We start from the raw sequence: 20,251 nt of genomic DNA on the forward strand, positions 1-20,251 counted from the left end.
CACTTTGTTCAGAAGGCGTTTTATGTGCTGACCTCAAACTCTGTCCTCAAATTTAACTTGAAAAAATAAGAATTGTGTTTTGTAAAACCTGGAGGACATTGGGCAAACGGCAGCACAGAGATCGCTTTCTCGAGGCCAGTTTGTTTTTTCTAAACAAGCTGTTTGCTTTGTATCACGACCTGACAGTTTGTTTACTCCTGAAACTCTTTTTCTCAGCGCCTTGTCAAAATGAACATGCCCATCGCTGATGACAACACCGTCCACTTTACATCCACCCTCATGGCCCTGATCCGCACCGCGCTCGAGATCAAACTGGCCTCAGGTTAGACAAACACGGCTACACACACACACACACACACACACACACACACACACACACACACACACACACACACACACACAGAGTTTAACAGCAAAATTGTTTATATTGTTCATGCTCATGAAATAATTGAATCTGAATTTTCTTTTATTGAATTTGAATTTATTAGACACCCATGCATAACACAAATTCACTCATATACAAACAACCAAGCAGTCATAACAGAAAAGTCAAAGGTGAAAAGAAATATAAGAAAATAAATAAAATACATGGTGCCAAAGGGCGTAGGCAGAAGCAACGCTTATCAACACCTACACCCCTATATAAAGTCAAATCAAACAATAATTGCTGCAAATTCTCTCCAGAACAAAACAGGTTTGTGTCATCAGCAAAGAGAACTGCTTTAAACACACTGGAAATTTTACATAAATCATTAATATATAAAATAAATAATTTTGGTCCCAGCACAGTGCCCCGAAGAACCCCACAAGTGATGTCCAGATATGCAGAACAGCAGTCCCCGATTTGAACAAATTGCTTCCGGTTTTGCAAATTTCAGTTTCAATTCAATTTCAATTTATTTTCATTTATATAGTGCCAAATCACAACAGAGCTGCCTCAAGGCACTTCATACAAGTAAGGTCTAACCTTACTAACCCCCAGAGCAACAGTGGTAAGGAAAAACCCCCTCTGAGGAAGAAACCTCAAGCAGATGAGACTCAAAGGGGTGACCCTCTGCTTGGGCCATGATACAAACATAAATTACAGAACAATTCACAAAATGAATATACAGGAAAAGCTGTTGGTGCACAGGACAGGAGGGTCTCCAGCACAAATACCACACCCATCTCTGGATGTAGCTGAGAGAGAGAAAAAACAGAATTAGGCATCAGAAAGACAAGAAATACAGTATAATTTGTCAGCATTAAATGACAAGAAAACAGAAGAAAGACTAAGGTGATCACCGGCCACTTAGCCCTAAGCTTCACTAAAAGACCCAGAATTTAGGTAAAGTTGAGGCCGCGGCACGCTCTGTTTCCTAATAAAATGAATTAAAAGAGTAAAAAGCGTAAAACAAAACTATACCAGTATGCTGGCCATATGCAAGGGAAGATAAGTGCGTCTTAAGTCTGGACTTGAACGTCTCCAGAGTCTATTTAATTGACACAGGGAGATCATTCCATAGAACAGGGGCACGATAAGAGAAAGCTCTGTGACCCGCAGACTTCTTATTCACCCTATGGACACAAAGTGCACCCTGATAATGCAAAGCCCGGGCCGGTACATAGGGTTTAATTAGGTCAGCTAGGTAGGGAGGTGCCAGTCCATGAATAATTTTATAGACTAGCAGCAGAACCTTAAAATCTGATCATTCAGACACAGGAAGCCAGTGAAGGGATGCCAAAATGGGTGTAATGTGGTCGAACTTTCTGCTTTGTGTCAAAAGTCTGGCTGCATCATTTTGAACCAATTGGAGACCCCTAATGCTGGACTGCGGTAAACCAGAAAATAGAACATTGCAGTAGTCCAATCTAGAAGAGACAAACGCATGGATCAGGGTCTCAGCATCAGCCATAGACAGGATGGGACGAAACTTTGCTATATTTCACAGGTGGAAGAAAGCAGTCCTCGTAATATTTCTAATGTGGAAGTCAAAGGACAATGTAGGATCAAAAATTACCCCAAGATTCCTCACTTTGTCAGTGTGATGTATGACACACGAGCCTAGGCTGAGCGTTAACTGGTCAAATTGATGCCATTGTCTCACTGGACCAAGAACCATCATTTCAGTCTTATCAGAGTTTAAAAATAGGAAGTTTCTAGACATCCATCTTCTCACTGATGCAAGGCAATCTTCTAAGGATTTTATGTGAATGAGATTACCAGCAGTTATCGGAATGTATAACTGTGTATCATCTGCAAAGCAGTGAAAGGTAACCCCAGTATGCCGCAGTATGTGCCCAAGGGGTGCAATATAAAGAGAGAAAAGCAGGGGGCCTAAGACGGACCCCTGTGGAACCCCGAATTTCATGTCAGTAAGGTTAGAGGTCGAGTTACTGTACAAAACACAGTGAGAACAACTGGTCAAGTATGACGTCAGCCATGCAAGGGCACTCCCAGTAATCCCAAAATGATTTTCCAGCCTATCAAGTAGAATATGATCCACTGTATCAAATGCAGCACTGAGATCTAACAGCACCAGAACCGTAGTGGTGTCCGAATCCAATGTAAGCAGAAGATCATTCATCACTTTAGTGAGAGCCGTCTCTGTGGAATGATACTTTCTAAAAGCAGACTGCAGTGGCTCAAAGAGATTATTCTCAGTAAGATAGTCTACGAGCTGCCGTGACACCACTTTTTCCAGAATTTTAGAGAAAAATTATAGATTTGATATCGGCCAATAGTTTTTCAATACACTAGGGTCAAGATTAGATTTCTTAAGTAATAGTTTAATCACTGCAGATTTGAAACATTTAGGAACAGGTCCAGAAGTTATTGAGAGATTAATCATTTCCAGCACAGTCGGGCCAAGAGTGGGCCACAGGTCCTTAAACAGTTTTGTTGGTATAGGATCAAATAAACAGGTTGTGCTTTTTGTTGACGTTACGAGCTTCGTCAGCACGCCTAGTGAGATACTGTAAAATTCTGTAAATCTGTCGAATAAATCAAATTTTAATCAAATTCAGAGCCACTCCTCTAATCCCATAAAGTTCCAACTTTTGAAATATGTTATGATTGATTGTGTTGAAAGCCTTTCTTAAGTCAATAAATAGACCCGTTGAGGTGTCACAGGTTGTCATATGTTGAATCACTCAAATAAACTGTTTCTGACAAAAATAAAAATGCAACACTTTCACTCCCATTTTTAGCTCATCCAGACCAACATGGCGAAACATCCAGCGTCTGGCCACAGTTCATAGAAAATGCTACTTCCCTTCCCTTCTTGATGTCAAGTAGTACCTGAAACACCTCCCTAGGGAGGCACCCAGGGGGCATCCTTGCCAGATACCCAAACCGCCTCAGTTAGCTCCTTCCACTGTGAAGGTGCAGTGGCTCTACTCAGAGGTTCTCAGAAATGACAGAGCTTCTCAAACCCATTTTGGTCACTTGTACCCGCAATCTAGTTCTTTCGGTCATGATCCAACCCTCATGAACATAGCTGAGAGTAGGAACGAAGATTGACCAGTAGATCGAGAGCGTCGCCTTTTGGGTCAGCTCCCTTTTCATCAGTTGAACTCGACAGAGTCTTATATTTAATGTACACAGCTTGGATTTTCTTCTTCTGTGGTACCTCATGGTCCTCCAGAAGCACCATGATGCTGACCGAAAGTCCTTCTCCCGAGATGCTCTGAACTCCTCCCACACCTGCTGGTTTGCCTCCCTCACAGGGTGGGCATTTGCCCTCTTTGGGGCAGCAAAAAACAAACTGAATTGGCGTAAAATACAACATACACAACATCTTGAAACCTTTTCCCCTCTAACTAAATGTAGAACACAAGAGCATACAGGTGACAGCTAACAAACTGAGATAAAAATCAATAAAGTAGAACATAGAACATACAACAATAGTAGATGCGCTGTCATCAGGGAAGAAACTAGATATTTACAGTAACCCAGACACCATTTACAGAGCTAGTCTGCGGCTAGCCGCGGCAAACTCTGACACAAATTGATTCATGTCAAGATTTTTTGTCATGTCTTTTTCATGAGCCAAAATGATGGCATCTCTCTTCCTTGGATGCAGCATTGATCGGAGAGGGTGAGCATCCGGGACTTTGTGGAAAATGAGCATGTTTGGCATTTTCCAGGATGAATTTTGCGATATCTGTGAGTTTAGAATTTTTTAGAGCGCGTAATCGACAAGCCGAGTAAACAGTCGCTCTTCATCCATATCCCTGTGACGGTGTCCACACAGAGTGACCTCACTAACCGTGAGAAACACCCATGCTTTTAATGTACTTATCTGTTCTTTTCTGCTTGGGTATGACCTAGCAGATGGACAATATTTTCCCCTGTCTCTGACCGTCGCGCTAGTACTCCTGCCATGTGACCGTGGCCCTGCGATGTGAGATACTTGCACTGTGTTTGGAAAAGCCAGTGAGTGAGTGTAGCCACGTAATAGCCGAGTAATATGTCCTCACGATCTGAATTAGAACAGAATTCGCGACAATTGAAGCAGAAGCAGACATCGTGCAGTCCTGAATATTCAAGCCATAGTCGAGTTTGATATCATGCTGTGTTAAAACACCTCTGAATTTGCCCAAACGGCTGCTTAGATTAACTGCTTAAAATGGGCTGAGGTGGGCGATCCATATTTTAGTCCAGAGGAGTGGACACAGCAGAGCCGTGGGCTTGAACATGGGGAGCACAGATGTTTTGAGCTCCCAGCATGGATGCAGAGGTGCTGGAGCACAGTGCATCTGCTGGCGATTCCCAGGTGGTCCTGGACCCTGACCCTGTTCAGTGGTTGCAGGGCTGCTTCTTTTTAATGAGCCACCGATGCATTTCTATTGGCATAATTTGGCAAATGTTCAACGTGCTTATGATACAGATGTTTGAAATATTGAAATGTGCTTATGATCCAGAATTATTGTTGCAACAACACCAGTGAGAAAACAGCAGTCGAACTAAGAATGGGAGGGTCCCTAGTAATTTGTGAGTGTCCACTGGGTAGTTTCCCATCAGAATGGACTGCCAAAGGAATCCACCTTTGTGCTGGATGCAGTAGATGAAGCATACGTAGCTCTCTCAGAATTGCTGTCACATGGGATATCACGTTTGCTGTCAAATAGTAGTAAATCAGTTCATCTTGAATTTTCATTGGGTGGGCAGGACTTTTCTCAGGGTGGGCACTGCCACTCCTCTTGTTAACCCCCCTGCCTAAGATCAGATGATACGATCACAAAATCGATCATCGACCTTCAGTCTTAGGGTGCTGTGGTACCATGTACACTTATGAGCATCCTTAACCTGGACAACTCCAGAGAGTTCAAACCCCTATCATGGCGAGTGGTTCCGGAGCCGAAGCTGTGCGTGGAGGTGAGGCCCACCAGATCTAACTGGTAGCATTCCACCTCCTACACAAGCTTATTTTGTTTCTCAGAGAATTTTGAGATTTTATATTTTACGCACAATCTGGTCTTATTTTTTTGCGAAAACTGAAATTCAACTAAAATTCTTTGTTTCTTTCAGCTCTTGATGTTTTTTGATTCTGATGGTTTTATTTGCTTCATCTAAGCACTGATCACATTTCTTTCTCACAGAATTTTTAATTTTATGCAGAATATGGAGTTTTTTTTTTTAATGGTTTAAAAACTGTGAAACTGACCCAAAATAGTTCTTCTTCAGCTCTTGGTGGTTTATTTGTTCTGATGGTAGTGTTTGTTGTTGTCTAAGCACTGCTCACAACTCTTCCTTGTGGAATTTTGAAATGATGAATTTGAGGGATAACAGTGAAATTTAGGAGTAAATTCTAGTCTGACAGCAGATGAGCTACATACACTGAGCGAATGTGCACAGAGGACGCTCAGACCACCAGGAGCGCGGCGATGGTGCTCACCAAATTACAAGCTGCAGTGGCTGTGACTGGAGAGATTTTCCATACCACATTTACTTGTTGCTTCATCACTCACAGCTGCGTGAAAAGTGGGGGGAAAAAACAACATAGTCCAAGAAGACAGACCAAAGCTCGGCACAACTTTATCAGAAAGTTCTTCTTCTTCAACTTTTTGTGCTTCTTCTTCTCCTTTTGGCTGCTCCCATTAGGGGTCACCACAGCAGATCAGTCGTCTCCATCTCACTCTGGCCTCCGTGTCTTCCTCTGTTTCACCAACCACCTGCTTGTCCTCCTTCAGCACATCCAGCACATCCACTCGAATACGTGATGGCGGCTCGCCTAGGTGGTGCAGCGGCTTTTCAGCTCTCCGTTTCGGCTCTCCGTTCAGTGCTGGTTTCTTTTTATTTTTCTACAGTTTTATTTATTTTTGGACACTATCTGCGCTGCGAGCTTGCAGTATACCCGCCAGTCGCTGTTGGATATCGGACATTTACATCAGATATCTGTTTCGAGTGACTTTCACCACATGCACAACACCCCAGACGACATAGCGAGACCGCCGGGCTCTCCGTGAATTGTTATTGGATCTGGGAGGCAATGAAGACGGAGGAGGGAGAGGAAGCAGAAGTGAGGCCGCAGGTCTGGTGTTATGCTAAGGCTACGCAAACAACCACACAAGCCACCCCTCCCGAGCCTGTTTCTCTCCAATGCTAGATCCCTGGTGCATAAAACAGACGACCTGGATTTACAACTCGCTGGAAATCGCTATGTTCGTGACTGCTGTGTGCTTATTATCACAGAAACCTGGCTACACCCGGACATACCCGATGCTAGCGTGCAGCTAGCTGGCTGCACGCTGCTATGCGGAGACAGGGCAAAGGACTCCGGGAAGAGGAGAGGTGGGGGGCTCTGTATTTATGTGCATGATAACGGGTGCAACAACGGGACAATCATAGACAGTCACTGCTCCCCAGATGTCGAGTACATGTCTGTAAAGTGCCAGCCTTTTTTCCTCCCGAGAGAGCTAACTGTTGTTATCATCACTGCTGTGTATATTCCACCCAACGCCAGTGCTCCTGCTGAGCACCGTGAACGAACAACAGCTCACCCAGATGGAGTACACATCTCAGCAGGGGATTTTAACAAGGCCAACTTAAAGACTGTACTACCTCACTTCTACCAGCACGTGAAATGTGCTACAAGAGGGGAGAACACACTGGATCATGTTTACTCCAACATCAAACTTGCATACAGAGCCGTACCCCTCCCCCACCTCGGACAGTCAGACCATCTTTCCCTCCTGCTCACGCCAGCCTACACCCCCCCCTTAGACGCAGGCTTCAGCCCACAACAAAGACTGTTACAATCTGGCCTGACAACACACTCCCCAAACTCCAAGACTGCTTCCACCAGATAGATTGGAACCTATTTGAACATCATGAGCTGGAGACACACACAAGAACGGTTCTGGACTACATTCAGTTCCGCATCGGGAATGTGACTGTGACAGAAACCATCCGGGCTTTCCCAAATCAGAAACCCTGGATGACCAGCCAGGTCCGCTCACTCCTCAGGGCCCGCGACGCTGCCTTCAGGTCAGGTGACAGAGCTCTGTATAGTGCTGCCAGAGCTGACCTGAAGAGAGGAGTAAAAAGAGCAAAGGCGGACCACAGGACACAGATAGAGTCCCATCTGTCTAGCAACAACGCATGGAGGTTTGTGGCAGGGAATACATGACATCACAAACTTCCGGGGTTGTGATGCTCCAACAGCGTACCTGAGTGCACCACTGGCAGAGGAGCTAAACAGCTTCTTTGCTCGGTTTGGATCTTCCCAGCTGCACTCACCTGCTCCTGCCCGGTGGCACCTCACCCACTTCAAGTCCAGCAGCACCACGACGACTGAGGGTGATGCTGTACTGGTGGAGGAGCTGAACCACTTCTTCTCATGCTTTGAGGTGGAACGATCCAAGGCAACTGCAGCTAGACCGCTGAACAACAACAGCATCAGCCTCTTCATCAGGAACATGAAGTCAGGTGCACACTGGGAGCAGTGAATCCCAGGAAGGCCGCTGGACCAGATGGAGTGACTGGGAGGGTCCTCAGAGAGTGCGCAGACCAACTGGCTGGGGTCTTCACCAAGATCTTCAATGAGTCAATGTTCAATGAGTGCTTCATCCCACCATGCCTGAAGTCAGCCACCATTGTCCCACTGCCAAAGAAGACCACTATCAGCAGTCTAAACAACTACAGACCACTCGCTCTGACACCTGTGGCCATGAAGTGCTTGGAGAAACTGGTCCGACGCCACATCATGTCCTGCCTCCCACCCATATTCGACCCATTTCAGTTTGCATACAGAGCTAACAGATCAACAGATGACGCCGTCTCCACAGCGCTCCACACCACCATCTCTCATCTGGAACAGCAGGGGTGCTATGCTAGGCTGCTCTTCGTAGACTTCAGCTCTGCCTTCAACACCATACTCCCAGACAGACTGACAAAAAAAACTAATGGACATTGGGCTCCCAGCCACCACCTGCTGCTGGATGAGAGACTTCCTCTCTGACTGTGTACAGAGAGTCAGAGTTGGTCCCCATCTCTCCGCAGCCCTCAGCCTTAACATCGGCTCGCCACCGGGTTGTGTACTGAGTCCTCTCCTCTATACCCTGTACACCTACAACTGCGTCAGTACCACCTTAGTGGGACTCATCTCACTCTGGAGACAGCGTATAGGGAGGGGTCCAGAGGCTGGTTGGGTGGTGTGCAGATAACAACTTGGTCCTCAACACCTCCAAGACAAAGGTGGTGATTGTGGACTTCAGGGGGAGGAAGACCGTTCTGTAGCCCATTTGCATAAACGGGGAGTACGTGGAGAGGGTTTCCAGCTTTAAGTTCCTGGGTGTGCAGGTACAGTAGTGTTCAGAATAATAGTAGTGCTATGTGACTAAAAAGATTAATCCAGGTTTTGAGTATATTTCTTATTGTTACATGGGAAACAAGGTACCAGTAGATTCAGTAGATTCTCACAAATCCAACAAGACCAAGCATTCATGATATGTACACTCTTAAGGCTATGAAATTGGGCTATTAGTAAAAAAAAAAGTAGAAAAGGGGGTGTTCACAATAATAGTAGCATCTGCTGTTGACGCTACAAACTCAAAACTATTATGTTCAAACTGCTTTTTTAGCAATCCTGTGAATCACTAAACTAGTATTTAGTTGTATAACCACAGTTTTTCATGATTTCTTCACATCTGCGAGGCATTAATTTTGTTGGTTTGGAACCAAGATTTTGCTCGTTTGCTAGTGTGCTTGGGGTCATTACCTTATTGAAACACCCATTTCAAGGGCATGTCCTCTTCAGCATAAGGCAACATGACCTCTTCAAGTATTTAGACATATCCAAACTGATCCATGATACCTGGTATGCGATATATAGGCCCAACACCATAGTAGGAGAAACATGCCCATATCATGATGCTTGCACCACCATGCTTAACTGTCTTCACTGTGAACTGTGAAGACAGTTCACAATGGGTGAGCCTTTGCCATTCTGGTTATTCTTCTATCCATTTTGATGGTTGTTTTCTGTTTTCTTCCACGCATCTGTTTTTTTGTTTGTTTGTTTTTTTTTTTTTGTCAATTTTAAAGCATTGGAGATCATTGTAGATGAACAGCCTATAATTTTTTGCACCTGTGTATAAGTTTTCCCCTCTCCAATCAACTTTTTAATCAAACTACGCTGTTCTTCTGAACAATGTCTTGAACGTCCCATTTACTGAATCTACTGGTACCTTGTTTCCCATGTAACAATAAGAAATATACTCAAAACCTGGATTAATCTTTTTAGTCACATAGCACTACTATTATTCTGAACACTACTGTAGATGCAGACCTCCAATGGAGATCCAACACCTCAGTGGTTGTGAAGAGGGCCCAACAGCGGCTCCACTTTCTGAGGATCCTCAGGAGGACCAACTTGAGGAGGGAACTACTGTCTGTCTTCTACCGCTGCTCCATTGAGAGTGTGCTGACGTACTGCATCTCTGTGTGGTTCTCCAGCTGCACCATGGCATACAGGAAGGCACTACAGAGGGTTATTAACACTGCCCAAAAGATCACTGGCCACCCTCTCCCCTCCCTACAGGACCTTTACAGCACCTGCTGTCTCAGGAGGGCACGCAGCATTGTGGGAGACAACACACGCAAAAGGACATGCAGTGTTTCAGCTGCTGTCCTTTGAGAGATGGTTTAGGATGCTTAAAACATGGACAGACAGACTGAGAGACAGTTTCTACAACAGGACCATAGCCCTGTTAAATGCAAACTTTTGACACAATCATGTCATTTCAACCACAGACCAGGTGCAAGAAACAATAATCAGACATTTACATACTGTTTTGTTAAGTGTATGCCTTGTTTTAGTTATTTATTTATTTTCTATTTTCTATTTATGGGAGATTTGCATTGAGGGGAGGTTTGTGCCCCAATTTCGTTATGCCGGTGTACACTGTACGACTATGCAAATGACAGTAAAGACTCTTGAACTTGAAACATCAAAGTCCATGGAGACTCCTGTCTGATACAACAAAAAATGTTTATTTATTTATTTAATGTAATGAAACAAATGTATGAAACTACAAAGGGGTAAACATTTGTTCTATGAGCTGTACTGTGTGTTCTGTGATGGAGGAATAACTGATGTTTGGTCATGTGATGAGAATGTATCATCTATCCATCTGTCTATTTATCTAACTAACTAACCTACCAACTAATGGTTCCATCACCACAGGTATGGTCGCCCAGAGATTATCTGATGCTGATTTAAAAAATGAGTTGTACACTGTGTGGCCCAGTCTCTCCCAGAAGACCATGGACCTGCTGGTAACGCCACATAAACGTAAGTATTTCACCAAATATCAACAAAAATTACCACATTTATTGTTCAAAATAAGCACATTGAAAAGTATGTCACATTATTTATCACATCATAAAATGTTTGTGTCAGATCTAATGCACTCTGAAAGGAGATGACAGGTGACAATCTGATTGGGTTTGATCACGTTACACCCAAAACACACCCTACGTGCACTCATGGTGTTCACTTTAGACTGTGTAATAAGTTGTCAAGGTAGGGCCCTTAGTCTGGTATTCTTACAGAGTGCAGTTCTGTGATACGTCGTTTATTTGTGTATCTTTTATTTTTACTTCTTTACACAACCAAACACATGCAAGTTAGGTGAACTGGAAACTTTAAATTGTCCGTAGGTGTGTGTTCGGTGTGTTTGTCTATATATGACCTTGTGACAGACTGGCGTCTTGTCCGCCACACGCCCTATGACTGCTGGGATAGGCTCCAGCCCTCCCCGTGACCCTTATGAAGTCTGTCTCTTTGTGAACAACCTGTAACCCACAATTTTTCTTACATTCTTGTTACATTTTTACAGAGCATTGATATCCTGATACGCAAGAACTGATTCAGTTTTCAAGGTCATAGGTCAAAATCAGGAAAAAGCTTGAAAAATTGGAAAAAAAAAAATCCCTATCTTTAACATTGAACAAATTTTCAAAAATTCATAACTCTGTCAAAAAAGATCAAATTTCTTTCATATTTGAGAGCTTTATGTAGGATGGTATCATTTATACAATATTTGATCCGGATCCAATCTGGATTACAGATTTTGCAGCCATTTAAATTTAACATTGAAAACCCCATTTAATGTATGTTTCACATTATATCTTAATCAAATGTGCCCAAATCACTGTCATATATTTGAAAGTGAGGTGCAGCCTGACACTCATTATCACCTGACAAAGTTTGATCCGGATCTGATCAGGATTATGGATTTTGTGGACATTTGAATTTAACATTGAAAAGCCATTCTGATCTATATTCTGTATTATATTTTAGATGATAAAAAGCCACTTCTAATAGGACTTTAACCTTGAAATTTTTTTCCAAAGTAAAAATTTGTGGAATTGGAAACTACAGTAGTGTTGGCGGAGGTTTGTGTTCTATGAGCGCGGTGCTGTAGTTGGAGTAAGCTGTTGGAGGTGAGTGAGTGAGTGACTCAGAGGTGGGACGAAGTCACCATCAAGTCACTCTCAAGTCATGAATCAAGAAATCCCAAGTCAAGTCTCAAGTCATAATGAGCACCAAGTGTTTGCAAGCTGAGTTGAGACTCGCAGATTGATGACTTGAGAATGACCTCAGAATGACTTCATCCCACCTCTGGATTGAAAGAGTAAGTAAGTAAGTTATTCAGAGTGTGGTCTTTCAGTTTGGAGTATGATTTCTTAAATCCACTCTCTCTAAGACACAGAACGACTCTCTCATTTAGATATTCTTGTTCTTGTTTTATGCTGATTGGGATCCATCTTAATTATGTATTACCTTCTGCTCCGGAGTGTGAATCACAGTAAATCAATCCGGTTACAGAAGCAACTTGTCGCACATTTATATGGTAAGATCCGCACAGCCAGTTAGCTCCCAAACAAACCTTTAATGAAGTGCTTTATTAAAGGTTTGTTTGGGAGCTAACTGGCTGTGCGGATCTTTCCTTTGTTTTTGTGCTATTTTTTGATCCTGCACGCCAATACGGATTGTGATGTGCGTGTCATCTTATTATTTTTTGCACATTTATATGGTGCCATCTTGTGGCCATAGATGATAATGCAGTAATTTTTTCATATAACAGTTGCTTCATAATATAAGTTGCAGATTCCCAAACTATTTTAGTCCTACAAACACGATACGCCAACATATTTGCAGTCAGTCATGTTCTGACATGTTTACATATTTTAATAACACAAAATGGTCTTGTTTTATCTCTCTTCTGCCTGCCTATCTCCCTCTTTCCTCCTCAATTCACTCCTCTCATTCTCTTCAGCCAATGAGCTGACAGTAGGAAAAGTTTACGCTGCTCTGATGATTTTTGACTACTACAAGCAGAATCGAGTTCGGCGGCGGCTGCAGCAGCAGCAGAGCACCTCAGGCTCCCAGGTATAACACAACCACAGACGCCTGCACACTGCGCACGTGACATGCACTGGTTGACTTCAACCCTACAGATCAGCGTGCATGCGTGAGCACAGGTTTTGCTTGCACAGATGGACACGCCTTCTCCTCTACCTGCATGCGTGCACACATGCAGACACAATGCTTTGGTATCTACCGGACGTTTGTTCGCGGACTGCAAAACCTTTCAATCGTGCACAATGTTAAAGCTTTGCTGAAATGGAGCTCACAAATACAGTGATTGGTTTCTTTTTAAAACTGCACATTTTGTCACAAATATGTTTGTAGCCACACATGCACAAGCATGCAGACGAACACACACACTCATGTGTATGCTACATGCACACATAAAAGCATGACAGCAAAAAAAAAAGAATATTCTGGCCCAGTGTCCACATTTTGGTCGTGCTACTGTCAGACGTGGGTCACAGAATATTCTGCCTGCTGCTTCTGAATGTCTTCAGCATGTTGCCATCCGTCTCTCCTCCACAGTGCAAGGTCGCGGCTCTGTTTAAGCCCTTGCTGCCTCTGACTCACATGCAGGAGAAAGACCTGCCCATGATGCTAAACAGTGTAGAGCCGCCCAGCGTGCTTCAGAGCTACACCAAATCACACGCCAAGTCTCAGCCGCACGCCAGACCGACCTCCAGCTCCCTCAACAACGAAGCCACTTTGTAAGTTCATCACATCGTGTCCCAAAAACTTCATAGAGAACGCGGACTGTTTTGTCCTTGGATAGTGAAAGCTCTGTGCACTAGAGGAACAAACACTCGAGAGTCAAGCGGCTTCCTGATTGAGCGTGTTGGTTTTTTTGTTTTTTGCTTAATTAGGGATTTTTTTTTTTTTTTTTGCAGCCTTTTGTTACTAGCAGGTCTCTGCTGGTTGTTTCAAGACTGAAGTATCTAATTAACGGTGATGTGCTTTTGACATTTTGAAACACTCTCCCGTGGGTTTTTAAGGTCTATGGACACATAAAAAGCAGCACAAGTTTGAAGAAATTTGAGCCCCACAGTCAGTACCTCAGTGCTGACAGTCTACATGCTGCACGTGTGCAATGTGCACAATCACGACGATACTGATGGAAATGTCTGCAAACGATCCAAAAACACTCACACTGACACACTGCAGGTTTCCACAGGAACATCAGAGCTGGAAACTGTGAAAAACGGTTTTAACCCCTTAACGCCTATTGTTGCATATATGCTACAATATTTGACTCAAATATGCAACATACCAAATTGAGCAGTATGCCTGTTGTCGCAAATTTGCAACATACCATTATTATTATTATAACATTATAACATAAATTATTACCAAAATACCAAAATTACTATTTATTTTTTGTGTAAAAGTGTAATTAATAATCTCAACATTATTTACCATCTACTTAAAGGCAAAAACACACACAAAATATTTTTTTATATACAGCTATATAAATTCAGGCATTAAGGGGTTAATTCTGGTTTCCTCACTTGTGGCGTAGAATAGATGCGACCACGTTCACCAGTTGTGGGAGGAGCATCGAGGGCAAAAAGAATGTGCTCTGCTGGTACCCAGCGCACATCGTCATTAGTCCAACTCCGAGGTGATATCTTTAATGGAAGGAGTGCTGATTTGCTTCAGGATATGATAAAATCCAAATTTTCTTCCAAATTAACCGCTTCCTTCCTGACCCTTAAGGGCCCTGAAAAAGGGCATTTTGGTCGTCAGAGCCACTTTGAGCTAAATTTTGCCCATATTATAAATCATTCATGATACTTCTTTTTGCATTAACATGATGCTTTCTAAATGACTTTTATTTTAACAGAGCCTGGGAAAGTGTTTTTTGGCTTAAAAAAAAACTTGTTTTTGAACATCCATAAATTGAAAACTGTATAACAAAGGAACCATTTATGACGTTGAAAAAAATAAAGGCATTACCTGTAATACCTTTAGAGATACGGACCTTCAGAGTTGGAAACAAAATGGACGTCCATGCCAAGAAAGCGCCACGCACCTTTTTTTTTTTTTTTACCCTTCTGGAAGGCAGACTAGTTGAAGTATGTACCTAATAGTTAGAATTTTTGGAATTGGGCTCAAAATCTATGAAATGTATGAAAACTAAGGAAATCTGACACCTGGAGAGGTTTTTTTTTTTTTAATAAGCTCATTTCATTTGCCCTATCGAGGTATCCCATAATCCTTTGCATGCCAGAGAGTCACTGCAGTCTAAACAACATAGAGAATCCACATGATGACAATTGAAAATGAACATTACATTACCAAAATGTAAATTTTCTGCTTTTCATCATGTTTTTAAGACTCTGCATGCATAAGACCCTGAAAACCTGCTAAAACAAATATTCCAAATAATCCGTGTCTGCTATGTTTAACCTGCGTGGATCTTCATAAATGCAAATCGAATTTCAGACATCTTATTATATTACTGGGGAACAAAGAGGACAAACAGTGTTGTAAAAGACAATAAGCAGGACGTTAAAGAGCAAACTTCACTTTCCTCCAGAACGACATTAACAATCAATCAACCAATCAATCAATTTTATTTATATAGCGCCAAATCACAACAAACAGTTGCCCCAAGGCGCTTTATATTGTAAGGCAAGGCCATACAATAATTACGTAAAAACCCCAACGGTCAGAACGACCCCCTGTGCGCAAGCACTTGGCGACAGGAAGCAATCGCAGCTCACAACGATTCCCATTGAAAATAACAGCTTCTTGTATATTTACATAAAACAAACAAAAACATCTGTAAACTCAGATAATATATTCATGAGTTTTAGGCATAATATACAAAGAGTTTTATGTTGTGATGTTAATGCTGTTGTCCGTGTGCAGTGGTTAAGTGCAGCCTGATGAGAGTGTCTCAGTGCAGTTTTCAATGTTAATGAATCTTGCAGGGCGGTGAACTCTTCAAGGTTTTGCAGGATTTGGAACCTCAATAGGGCAAATATCAAACGGCCTGTTATCTACTTTTTATACCATCTTTAAGATGCGTGTTGTTGTTGACTTTTATCTTCTTTGTGACGTCTCTGTTGTTGAAAGGCACAACATCCATAATCTCACTCACTCATCTTCAACCACTTACTCCAATTAAGGGTCACGGGGAACTGGAGTTTATCCCAGCAGTCATAGGGCGTGAGGTGGGGTTCACCCTGGACAGGACACCAGTCTGTCACAGAGACATATAGACAAATAAACACAGTCACACCCACACGGACAATTTAAAGTTTCCAATCCACCTAATCTGCAAGTCTTTGGATGTGGGAGGAAGCCGGAGCACCTGGAGTGAACCCACACAAACACGGGGAGAACCTGCAAACAAAGGCAACAGGTAGGTGTCGATCCTATGGCCTTCTTGCTGTGAGGCAACAGTGCTAACCACTAATCCACCTTGCTACCCACATAAATAAACTACTTATTTACATTCTGTACGAACTGCATTTTGGTACTAAATGACAAGAAATGACAAATGTCTTATCTATGGCATTTGTGATCAAGTCTGTGTCCATTTCTGGACGTTGCTATGATCAGTAACATTAACAAATTTTTGCTTATTGCTGACAACTAAAACAGGTCAGATCATCATCACAACATTAAGTCATCATTTTCCTGGGCAATGGAGAATCCCAAGGAAGGGCACGGAGCCAGAATGATGCACACGGTGTCCGGACGCTCATCACAGGACAAAGCGGACATGGATATTGTTCAGGTACTGTGGAGACACATTTATGATGTCTTTTGACTTCGCAAATCAGAGTTTACAGGACAATCTGAATTCATCTGAATCATCTATGGGAAAGGTCAATATCAAGACTGTATTCTATATATGTACAAGAGTAACTGAAGTTCTATGGATTGTAATACCTGATGACCAGATGTGGTTTGTAACACCCATTGAGTTGGTGTAGCTTGTAATGCCTGATGAGTTGGTGTAGTTTGTAATGCCTGATGACGAGTTGGTGTAGTTTGTAATGCCTGATGACGAGTTTGTGTAATTTGTAATGCCTGATGACGAGTTGGTGTAATTTGTAATGCCTGATGACGAGTTGGTGTAGTTTGTAATGCCTGATGACGAGTTGGTGTAATTTGTAATGCCTGATGACGAGTTGGTGTAATTTGTAATGCCTGATGACAAGTTGGTGTAGTTTGTAATGCCTGATGACGAGTTGGTGTAGTTTGTAATGCCTGATGACGAGTTTGTGTAATTTGTAATGCCTGATGACGAGTTGGTGTAATTTGTAATGCCTGATGACGAGTTGGTGTAGTTTGTAATGCCTGATGACGAGTTGGTGTAATTTGTAATGCCTGATGACGAGTTGGTGTAGTTTGTAATGCCTGATGACGAGTTGGTGTAGTTTGTAATGCCTGATGACGAGTTTGGTGTAGTTTGTAATGCCTGATGACGAGTTGGTGTAATTTGTAATGCCTGATGACGAGTTGGTGTAGTTTGTAATGCCTGATGACGAGTTGGTGTAATTTGTAATGCCTGATGACGAGTTGGTGTAATTTGTAATGCCTGATGACGAGTTGGTGTAGTTTGTAATGCCTGATGACGAGTTGGTGTAATTTGTAATGCCTGATGACGAGTTGGTGTAATTTGTAATGCCTGATGACGAGTTGGTGTAGTTTGTAATGCCTGATGACGAGTTGGTGTAGTTTGTAATGCCTGATGACGAGTTGGTGTAGTTTGTAATGCCTGATGACGAGTTGGTGTAATTTGTAATGCCTGATGACGAGTTGGTGTAGTTTGTAATGCCTGATGACGAGTTGGTGTAATTTGTAATGCCTGATGACGAGTTGGTGTAGTTTGTAAGGCCTGATGACGAGTTGGTGTAATTTGTAATGCCTGATGACGAGTTGGTGTAGTTTGTAATGCCTGATGACGAGTTGGTGTAATTTGTAAGGCCTGATGACGAGTTGGTGTAGTTTGTAATGCCTGATGACGAGTTGGTGTAGTTTGTAAGGCCTGATGATGAGTTGGTGTAGTTTGTAAGGCCTGATGACGAGTTGGTGTAATTTGTAATGCCTGATGACGAGTTGGTGTAATTTGTAATGCCTGATGACGAGTTGGTGTAATTTGTAATGCCTGATGACGAGTTGGTGTAATTTGTAATGCCTGATGAGGAGGTCTAATTTGTAACATTGGACAAGTTGGTATAATTTGTAATGCCTGATGAGATGGTGTAGTTTGTAATGCCTGATGAGGAGGTCTAATTTGTAACATTGGACAAGTTGGTGTAGTTTGTAATGCCTGATGAGATGGTGTAATTTGTAATGCCTGATGAGGAGGTCTAATTTGTAACATTGGACAAGTTGGTATAATTTGTAATGCCTGATGAGATGGTGTAGTTTGTAATGCCTGATGACGAGTTGTTGTAATTTGTAATGCCTGATGAGGAGGTCTAATTTGTAACATTGGACAAGTTGGTATAATTTGTAATGTCTGATGAGTTGGTATAGTTTGTAATGCCTGATTACTCGATATACTTTGTAATGCAGTGACTACAGGTATAGTTTTAATGCCTGATGACAAGGTCTAATTTGTAATGTTATACAAGCTGGTGTAGTTTGTAATGTTGGATGAGTATGTGTAGTTTGCAGCGCCTGATGATGAGTTGGTGTAGTTTGTCACGCCAGACAAGTTGGAGTCATGTGTAATGTCCACTGAGTAGGTGTAGTTTCTTCTGTACAGCCCTTTTTTTAAACTGCTTAACAAATAAAGTTGGTTAGTTGGTTGGTAGTTTATAATGGCCGGTGACTACATGTAGTATGTAATGAGTTGGTGTAAGTGTGCAAGAATCTGGTGCTTGAGTTGTTGCTTTTAGATTCTTCAAGGCTTCAGTCAGCAGAAGACGTGAAGTTACATGAAGTCCTGCAGGAGTAGCTACGAGTTGGACTGTAAACCCAAACAATTTGGAACTCAAAATAATTGATGGGACTTAACTCAAAAATGACAAGTTACGACAACTTAAATATTTGTTATTACAACTTTATTATTTAAATTCTGCTTTGAATATTATTGGAATGTTGTGTTTTTGGATACAAAATTGTGAAGATCTGTTAAGAGACATTGTAAGTAGAAACAACTGAAAATAGGACTTAATTTTGTCAATATTTTAACTGTGAAGCACCAAAAGATGTGCTAGACTAACTTTGAAAATTTAAGCAGAGGCCTGGTGGTGCACAGTGATCTACAGGACGGACCTGTAAGCAACAGGAGAGCCAATAAATTTAGTTATTTAAATGTGCAGAGTGGGTAGCTCTGTGGTCAAGGAGTCAGGCTACCAATATGTAGACCTGAGTTTGATTCCTGCTCACACTACCTGTCTGCATCCTTGGACAAGACACTTCATCTGCATCATCTCAGCCTTGATTGGGGAAGTAACTATTGATGGACTGTTGTCCCATCCAGGGGGAGTTGTAGATTCTTATCTACTTAATGCGACAGAACCTGGAAATAAACACCAAAACCAACAGGCCTCAGACACTATTTTGGACTTAATTCTTCTTACCATTTTAAATATGGGTATTTTGTTTTTGATGTTGTGTATCGGTGTATACACTTTGTATGTTATGTTGCGTACTCATGATGCTAATGAGGTTGCGTTTGTATGTTCAGGAGTCAGTGGCCATGAGGAAGATGGGAACCAGTGTGAGCAGTACAATTCCAGTGCCTGGGTCAGGTCTTGATACCCAGGGCAGGGCCGCATCAATGCCCCGACTCATTGATTTGTTGGAGGTAGAATCACGCCGACTGCACAAGTTCAACTTTTAAGCGCCAGTAGTTTTCTGTTGAAGTTACATTCTGTAATATGTTGGTCAAGTCAAGACATTCATTTCAAGGTCAACTGATTTTTTTATATTACTGTAAGAAAACAAGCTTATAACTGAGCCCTGTTTTAATGACCAGACCAAAACACGATGTCCTTGGTGGGCAGGTCATCTCTATGTTGTGTGTTTGTTTACTGCAGAAAGTAAATGTAGGAAAACCTGTTCTATCAGTTAAATATAAATCCAATGGTACAAACAATGTATTCAGTATTTTAAAGGAAACTGGCTCTTTCTTTGAAAAGTGAAGCTGATCAAAAATGGCTATAAGCTTATAAAGTGAAGACCAGCACTGTGTTTTGGATCAGGATACACTTCATTAGGATGGAGGTTTATGAAATTAGATGACGTGGCATAGCTCATTGTGATTGTAACTACATGTTGCCATCACTCGTGACAATAAATTATCAATAACATGAAGAGACTCCATCTATAGTATCCAGTGCCATCATACAACTCCCTGCAAAGTATATTTTATACAATTATTAAAATATATTTTATGGGGGTATTTCAAAAAGGAATTT

The 20,251-nt window shown here is 42.1% G+C and overlaps 1 protein-coding gene across 1 annotated transcript in view; it reads left to right on the forward strand.

The window, feature by feature from the left end:
- The window catches only part of LOC117511260 (voltage-dependent N-type calcium channel subunit alpha-1B-like), a 188,678-nt gene that overhangs the window by 161,397 nt on the left and 7,030 nt on the right, over positions 1 to 20,251 (forward strand). The window contains 6 exon segments of the mRNA XM_034171267.1: positions 217 to 322; positions 10,671 to 10,778; positions 12,769 to 12,881; positions 13,389 to 13,570; positions 16,473 to 16,608; positions 19,519 to 19,638. Of these exon segments, the coding sequence (XP_034027158.1) occupies positions 217 to 322; positions 10,671 to 10,778; positions 12,769 to 12,881; positions 13,389 to 13,570; positions 16,473 to 16,608; positions 19,519 to 19,638 (765 nt within the window).

Source organism: Thalassophryne amazonica, chromosome 5, assembly GCF_902500255.1.
Source record: "Thalassophryne amazonica chromosome 5, fThaAma1.1, whole genome shotgun sequence".
In the NCBI taxonomy this organism is placed as follows: Eukaryota; Metazoa; Chordata; class Actinopteri; order Batrachoidiformes; family Batrachoididae; genus Thalassophryne; species Thalassophryne amazonica.